An 8,461-nucleotide genomic window follows, 5' to 3' on the forward strand; every position below is an offset into this window, starting at 1 on the left:
CACCTGGTTACTTCTCTGGAACCTTGGCCACTAGGGCCTTGTTCTGAGTTCCCAGAGAGAGGTCTTGGGACCTTTGAAGTCTGTTTTCACACATTTATTGATGGTGTTCTGTATGCACAATTTTGTATTTACATGCTATGAGGAACTTCAAAAAAGATGGAAAGCATAGTGCCTCTCTGCAGAATAGGGGATGTAGGGTTGAGGAACCATGACTAGACCTAAATTCTGAGGGCAAGAGAAATGAGTTGTAAGGCCTCGGCACAAGACAGCAGATTGGTGACTGGGGAAGAGACAAGCAGTGGGAGATGATGAAGGAAGGAGAATCTAACTGTGACCTCTCTTATGGAGTTGGCCGGGCTGGGGACATGATTCTTTCTTATAGTTCAGCTACTGACCTCCAGCTAGACCAGGTTGAAGCTGAAGATCTGGAAGAAGAGCTAATAGATGGGTTGGAAGACTGCTGTAGCCATGATGAGAATGAAGAGGAGGAGGGTGAGTAGGGGACCCTCTCACCTCCAACCCAGAATTGGTCACCACTGCTGGGAAAGGGGGCTAACAATTGTGTACCAGATCCTTGACTCACTCTGTCACCTACATTTATCATTCAGCTTGGGGGTCTCTGGGCAGTAGTGGCTTTTGGGGGACTTTGTTCTCTACTTCTCCATCCACCAGTCTTGCCTTCTCCGTGCTGCTGTTGTGCTCAGGGAAGGCCGTGCGAGGCAGCAGTGGATATTTGTGGTTCTGCAAGAAGGCTGAGCCAAGGTGTCTGGGGAGGAGCTGCCTGGGCTTGGTGAGTTTTCATGGCAGCCTCTCCCAGCGGGAACTTCTCTGCTCTTCTTCCCCAGCAGACTCAGAGTGCTCCTCATTCAGTGCTGTCTCCCGCAGCGAGTCAGTAGCAGTGATCTCTCGGTGAGTGCTGGTTGGCTGTGTGGATTGTTGGTAGATGCCTATTTTCTGTCTCTTTAAGATTATATAAAGGGATTAATCACCCAAGTCATTAATCAATGGCCCTATTAACCCTAACTCATTTTTTCTTTTTACCAGATTTTTACATTTAGGACTTTAGTTTTCAAACAGGGAGCAATGGAAGGGACCAGAAGCATATTGCATCAGTTGGGCTTAAAAATAGTACTATGTTCCTTAGGCTGCAATTTGGTCTTTAGTCTCCAAGAAATTGTTCAAGTAAAATTCAAGTAATCTAAAGAAGTGTTTGGAAAATTAATAACTAATTAAGGAAGAGACATAACGTTTGAGGTAGATTCTTAGTTAGGCTGCCCACATGGATGTAGATGCCACCTTCACTATAGATGTATCCCACTGCCCGAAAACAGTTCTGAGGTAGCTATATCACTCATTGGGGCTTTCTGCAGTGCTCTTTCACTCTCAGTTTTATATTCTGAAATTGACCTTACTAATAAGAAATTTAATAAAAAATTCTCTAGCTTTAATCTAGATTATTTTATTGACTGCCCTTGATGAAATCTGAGTGGAATCTAACTAGAAACTCTAACTAGGAAACCAAAAAGTCAGTCTCTTAACGTAAGCCCTTCTTCTGTAAAGCAGATAATTGTGGAATGCTGCATAACTGAGGAGCCTGGGGAGAGGAAGGAATGCAGGACTATGAGGAAATTCCTGTAAATGAGGACATGTCATTGTGCTAAAGATTTTTAGAACTTGCTTAAGGATCATATAGACTACCTTTCTGGGTAGAAACATTCTTCAATATAATCTTCCTTGTTCCCCTCATCACTTCCAACCTTGTCTCTATATGAAGCTCTGTCATCAATTGTTATTCAATATTAAAAAGAATCCTCACAAAGTACTATACATAAAGTCTTTTTCTCTTTAAAAATAACTTCTACTGAAATGTAAAACAAAATTCCTATTCTAATTTAATTAAAATCTGGTGATATATGTCAAGGCTTGCCTAACATGTGGAGCAGCCAGACTCTGGTTGCTTTTCTTTGTGTCAGCTATGCCTTAGATGAAGCTAAGAGGAAAAGTTAGCTTTATCTAAGGTTAGTATGGATGAGGCAGGCTGCATCTCTGAATATGATGGTGGCAGCAGCCATACCAATTTTAGAGTCCCAAACCAGCAAGGTGGAAAGATTTGTTTGGGAGATGGAGAGAGAATTGGGACTTTCTGTGAAGGTGGATAGAAATCCTGTCATAGGTACCCTCAGTCTGTTGCATAAATTCTGTTACTTTAAGCCTAACCCATCTTTCTTTTCAGAAAAGAAAAGCTGCTTCTGGTTGCATATGTTGGATGTTGACTAAGGGCCTCCTGTCCATAAGAGAAATATATTTAACATGTAATTGACTTGGGTTCCCTTTTCCACACTTAAGGGTGATCTGGGTTTGTCTTCAGGCCTAATTCAAGATAGCTGCACAGCCCTTTATTTAACCTTTCTGATTTATAAGATAAAATTCACAAAAAGTGTTTGTTAATAATTTTCTCATTAATTAATTTAACTTCTACAAAATGTACAATCTACACAAAGCTTAAAACATGAGTTTTCAAGCAAATGGAGGTTGATGAATGCTAAACCACTTTGCATTTTGGCTAAGATGAGAAATACTTTTGGATTGCTAAAAATCTTACTTTTTCCCAATTATGAAAGATTTATATATTTATTATAGAACATTTGGTAATCACAGGATTATTGAAAACACTACCTGTATTTATTTCTCTATCGAGCAGTTGTTTATTAGGTTTCCTGTTCCATATTCTTTTTCTAAGAATTGTGTAAATTTAGAGATGACGATCATCAAGTCCAGCCTCTTTTTTTCAGATATGAAAATTGAGGCTCAAAGAAATTAAGTAACTATGTGCAAGGTCAATGTTTCCAGCACTGCTAGACCAGAAGCCAGGCCTCTTGAGGATAAGTTCAGTACTCTTGAGAGGCAGCTAACAAATTTTCTTTTCTTTTCGTTTTTAGTTAAACTTTTGATTTTTAGACAATCGTAGATTCACATGCTGTTTTAAGAAATAATACAGAGATCCTCTGAATTCTTTACTCAGTTTCCCCCTGTGGTAATATCTTGCAAAACTGTAGTACAATATAGTACAACCAAGACATTAACCTTAGTGAAGATACAAATATTTCCATCACTGCAAGAATCTCTCCTGTTGCCCTGATAGCCACACCTAATTCCCTCCTACTCCCTACCCCTTCTTAACTCCTGGCAACCAATAATTTTGTTGTTCCAAGAATGTTACACAAATGGAATGATAGCCATATGTAACCTTTTGGGATTGGCTTTTTTTTCACACAGCGCATTCTCTGTAGATTGATCCAGGTTGTTTTGTGTATCCATTGTTCACTCCTTTATATTGCTGAGTAGTGGTCCATGGTGTAGATGGACCACAATTTGTGTAATCAGTCACCTGCTGAAGGATATTTTGGTTGTTACCAGTTTTTGGCCATTACAAATAAACCTGCTCTAAACCATTGTGTACATATTTTTGTGTGAACATAAATCTTCATCTCTCTGAGATAAATGCCTGGGAGTGCAATTGCTGGGTTGTATGTTAATTGCATGTTTAGTTTTTTAAGAACCCACCAAAACTGTTTTCCAGAGTGGTTGTACCATTTTACATTCCTATCTTTGTTTTAAAATCTTAACTCATTCTCCTTGATTTTCAACAATTTTAATTACTCAGTGAATGAAAAGCCTTTGAAGTAAAATATTTTGGAAATGAGGAATAGAATTGAATTAGTTGGAATTATTTAATTGGGAATTAATATTTAACTTGACCCAATAAAATTCATTAAAAATCTCTAAGGTTTAAAACACTGAAGTGTTTTACATACAGTGCCTATTTTTGTTTTGCTGCAAAATAACAACTTAGAGTGGCTCTTTGTAAGTTAAAAATTAATCTTAAATAGTAATATTTTTTAATTATATCAGCTCATTATAGAGAGTAATAACTGTTCTCTCTGTTCTCAGTGCTATTTAAAGAGATGGTCTGGGTCTGTCAGGTTGTAGCCCATAGATAGTTGAAGTTTACACTATTTTGAGATTCCTTGAGATAGACTTGACCGAGACATTGTTAGGATAACAGTAGGGACCCCATGGCCCACTGCCCCAGATTCCCAGACTGCGTTACCGCACTGTTAGATAAAAATCTGATGTCATGAAACATTTCCGAAAGAGAGGAGAGCAATTAATCATCTATATATCTTCAGATAAATATAAAATGAGTTAAAAGTATCACTGTTCCTTTTCTTTCTGTTGCTTTTCTCTCTTTTTCTTTTAAAAAATCTCTATACCTCTTCTTAGGTCTTTTCTCTCTTTTCTGCTTTTCCTCCTTTTAGTTATCCATATCTTTTTTTTTTCCCCTCCTCATTTATTTCTGTTTGTCTTGGTATAGCAGATTCCTCTACTAATATCCTCTTAAACTCATTACCTGCTCTCAGAGCCACTCTTTTCAGGGGCCTCCCCAGCCTGTGGCTTGTCACAGGAAATTTTGGAGCTGTGTCACAGAATGAAGTATTGGAAAACTTTGTCTTTAGGTGACATTTAATGGTGTGGCTGTGTCTAGGTTAGCTCTAGCACCTTATGGATTAGTATTTGCAAAATAATTATTGAGAACTTGGCTTTGTAAAATCACAACTTTAAAGATAGCACCCTGAAAGAAATGATACGTAATAGTAATAGCCCCCAGGGCTGTGGCTTTCCCTTTCTCTACCACGTATCTGTTTTTCTTCTTAGGAACTGCATGGAGATTCTGACCAAACCCCTTTCCAGTGAGAAAGTTATCCGACCAGCCCTCATCTACAGTCTTTTTCCCAACGTGCCCCCTACCATCTATTTTGGCACTCAGGATGAGAGAGGTAAATCTGGCCAAGTGTCAGACTAGAAGAGCCTCCAGGAGAAGGGTGCTGGTGAAGTTGGGAGGAGGTGGCAATAGGGTGGAAGCAGCTTTTCAGAATGGCTGTATTGGTGCTTGGTTCCCAGCCTGGTTCACCAGTCCAATGTGGGGATCTTTATCTTGTCCATCCTGTAGCCAACCCTCTCAGCGCCATAATCTCATGCTTCATTCTTGCCTTCTAAACTTGTATCTTTCCCCTTTCAACCTCCTCTCCTCTGAGTGTTCTTCATTTCTGTGTAGCCCCTTTCTTCCCCAAAGTGTGCTCCTTTGAAACTGATATGGAACAATATGTAGTGACTTGCGTAACTAGGGAAGGTTGAATAACAGTGCCGTCTTTTTCCTCTTCTCACCATGACTCTCCTGCTCTTCGCAACCCCCCGCCTCCGCTTTCCCCTAGTTGAGAAACTCCCCTGGGAGCAGAGGAAGCTGCTCCGGTGGAAGATGAGCACAGTGACCCCCAACATTGTCAAGCAGACCATTGGACGGTCCCACTTCAAGATCAGCAAGAGTGAGTCACTTGCCTTATTGCGAGCCTGTCTTCTGCCCCAACGGATGGGTTTTGGGCAGGATAAGAGCCCTAGATACTTCCTGCTATATGGGGACCCTGTCCTGAAGTTCCCAACTTCATAGGAGTACATAGTTCTGAAATCCCTCCAGGCCAGAGCCTAATCATCAGAATTGGAAGACAGAGGGCCATTGTTTTTCTCTTGACCCCAGGGCCTCCTGTAGGACAGCTCCATGGCAACTCTTAGAAAACTGGGGATGGGAGCTATGCCCAGGCCCAGAGGTATTCCTAGGGCCTCTGATCCTCTCTCTGTCCTGGGGACTGAGCTGCTAGTAGGCCTGATTTCCTGATGTACCTTCTGTAGGAAATGATGACTGGCTGGGCTGCTGGGGTCACCACATGAAGTCTTCTAGTTTCCGATCCATTCAGGAGCATCAGAAGGTAGGGACCCTTTCTGAGCCGCTCTTCCCCTGGACTTTGGACTGGGCAAGAGGAGGTTGGTAGTGGAAGTAGGGGACAAGGAAGATAACTGTGGAGAAGTCAAGAAGGCTTACAGAGGAGTGGGGGAAGTACAGGAGGAGAGTGCAGTGTGAGACCCCAGTAGATCATGCATGTCTAGTCATTAAGCTGCAGTGTCTTAGACTGTCACAGCCTCTAAAAGACCCTTTTTTCTCTAATGTGTCTTGAGATGGAGTGTCTGTTTTCAGTTTATTATGTTTCTCCTATAACCACAGCATATTGCCTATGTTCCTCCAAGCTTAGTATGTGTAAAGAGGACTCTGGTCTCCTCTTGGAATGAATAGTCCCTTATCCCCCCAGGTGCTTTACAGCTTTTTCTATGCTCTTAAGGTGAATATTATGTCTGTCTTAATTACTGTTTTATGTTGTGAACTATTGGCTTCTAAAGAGCACTAAATTTTGTTTTGTTTGTGTTTTAATCATCTTTTGGTGAGTGCTCAGTAGCTGAATACTTAAGGACTTTTAGATGGTGATAATAAGATGGAACAAGAGCTTAGATTGTTGCTAAGGAAGTTCAAATGGTATAGTCTTACTGTCTTCCTTATGGTCTCATCTGGGCCCTCTTTCTCCCTGCTCCCACCCTTTGTCCCTTCTGTAGCTAAACCACTTCCCAGGTTCATTCCAGATTGGGCGAAAGGACCGACTGTGGCGGAACCTGTCCCGCATGCAGAGCCGCTTTGGCAAGAAGGAGTTCAGTTTCTTCCCCCAGTCCTTCATCCTGCCCCAGGATGCCAAGCTCCTGCGCAAAGCCTGGGAGAGCAGCAGCCGCCAAAAGTGGATTGTTAAACCAGTGAGTGGATCACAGTGAGTGGATCTCAGGCCAGGGCCTGAGAGTGGGAACAATGGGGTGTCAGGCCGGGTACAAATCTTCTCTCCTCTCCACTTGACTTCTAGCCAGCATCCGCTCGAGGCATTGGCATCCAGGTCATTCACAAGTGGAGTCAGCTCCCCAAGCGAAGGCCCCTTCTAGTACAGAGGTAAGCCTGTCTCCAGCTGAGATCCTGCTCCCCTTCTTCCCATCTTCTCAGCGTAGAAGTTCCCTTCTCATGATGCTTTGTCCTTTGTCCTCCCAGTCAAAGACCTTCCTCAGCCAACCCTTTTAAGGTCTTTATCCCCAGGGGACTGTTAGCTGGCTTTTGCCATGGCTCAATTACCCACTGAGCTGTAGCTTATCTTTCCTGTCCTTGAAGTTGGCATTTCCCCGTATAGGTATCTCCACAAACCCTACCTCATCAGCGGCAGCAAGTTTGATCTGCGAATCTATGTTTACGTCACCTCCTACGATCCTCTTCGGATTTACCTCTTTTCAGATGGACTCGTCCGCTTTGCCAGTTGCAAGTATGTGGTAGTGGTGAGGCCTCACCTTGACAGCTTTGGGTATTTGCTTTCCCTCCAGGGAGGGAAGCTGGAGGACACCAAACAAGAAAATAACCAATGTTTTGGTAGTTTTTGTTAGCAAAGAATGTGGAGTGCCTTTGGAAGAACCTAGTCTTCCTTTTCTCCTGTATGTCTCCTTTGCTTTTACATCAAGCACTTCATTTCTGACACTTCTGGTCACCAAATCTGTGGGGTTTTTTCCCCCACGTGAAGCAATTCTACACAACACCAGATGGGTATCCTACAATTTAACTCAATTCTGACACTACCTGGAGACAGTGTCAGATCCCACAGGTTAAGGGATCAGTTTCACAAGGCTGCCCCTCCCTCCACCACTTCAGGTGCCAGTCTGCTTCTGACCAGTTGGCTGTAAATCAGAGGTGCCCATGATTCCCTCCTTGGGGCCAAGGGTTGGGGGTATCAGTTTAATTAATTTGCTGGAGCAGCTTACAGAATGCAAAAAATCATGTAAAAAATTATTGATCATGAACTCCATTCTCAGCTCTTCTCCCTTAAGAGAATGGGGATTGGTAGGTGCTGAAAATTCCAAGCTTCTAATCATGGCTTGATTTTTCCAGTGACTGGCCCTCATCCAGGAGCCATCCAGAAGCCTACCCAGAGTCACCTGATTAGAATAAAAGACACTCCTATCACTCAGGAAATTATAAGGGTTTCAGGAGTTCCTGTGTCAGAAACTGGAGACAAGGACCAATATATATATTTCTTATTGTAAATCACAGTATTACATGGGGAATGGGAAATAAGGAGGTCCTCTACTTCACTGAATGGGAAGACTCTTCCTGCAGGACTGAGATGAGATCAGTTAGGAGATGAGCTTAGCTATGGTGTTCTAGAAACCTTTCAGCAGATATGCTTCTCAGGCCCTTGTGCATCTGAAGATCGGTCCACTTGTCTTTTACCTCCTCAGGACTTGGGAAAATGTTTGGGCCGTTATCCATCTATCTCACCATCTTACCTCTGCCTTTCTTCTCACTTTCAGGTATTCCCCTTCCATGAAGAGCCTCGGCAATAAGTTCATGCACCTGACCAACTACAGTGTCAATAAAAAGAATTCTGAGTACCAGGCCAATGAAGATGAAACGGCCTGCCAGGGCCACAAATGGTACCCAGACAGTGTCCCTGTCAAGTGGAGGCCTAGAGGATCACAGAGTTCTGGGGTTTGG

The 8,461-nt window shown here is 42.5% G+C and overlaps 1 protein-coding gene across 3 annotated transcripts in view; it reads left to right on the plus strand.

The window, feature by feature from the left end:
- The window catches only part of TTLL4 (tubulin tyrosine ligase like 4), a 33,651-nt gene that overhangs the window by 11,600 nt on the left and 13,590 nt on the right, over positions 1 to 8,461 (plus strand). For 2 of the 3 annotated variants that reach the window (XR_004320095.1, XM_032480260.1), the window contains exons 3-11: positions 383 to 492; positions 846 to 909; positions 4,717 to 4,838; positions 5,274 to 5,384; positions 5,746 to 5,822; positions 6,499 to 6,690; positions 6,795 to 6,877; positions 7,110 to 7,238; positions 8,278 to 8,400. Coding sequence is in view for 2 of the 3 variants with exons in the window: in XM_032480260.1 (XP_032336151.1) it covers positions 383 to 492; positions 846 to 909; positions 4,717 to 4,838; positions 5,274 to 5,384; positions 5,746 to 5,822; positions 6,499 to 6,690; positions 6,795 to 6,877; positions 7,110 to 7,238; positions 8,278 to 8,400 (1,011 nt within the window). In the remaining variant the exon portion in view is untranslated. The remainder of the gene's footprint in view (positions 1 to 382; positions 493 to 845; positions 910 to 4,716; positions 4,839 to 5,273; positions 5,385 to 5,745; positions 5,823 to 6,498; positions 6,691 to 6,794; positions 6,878 to 7,109; positions 7,239 to 8,277; positions 8,401 to 8,461) is intronic. The other variant, XM_032480261.1, reaches the window with a different exon arrangement.

The sequence above is a fragment of the Camelus ferus genome, chromosome 5 (assembly GCF_009834535.1).
Source record: "Camelus ferus isolate YT-003-E chromosome 5, BCGSAC_Cfer_1.0, whole genome shotgun sequence".
Classification (NCBI taxonomy): Eukaryota; Metazoa; Chordata; class Mammalia; order Artiodactyla; family Camelidae; genus Camelus; species Camelus ferus.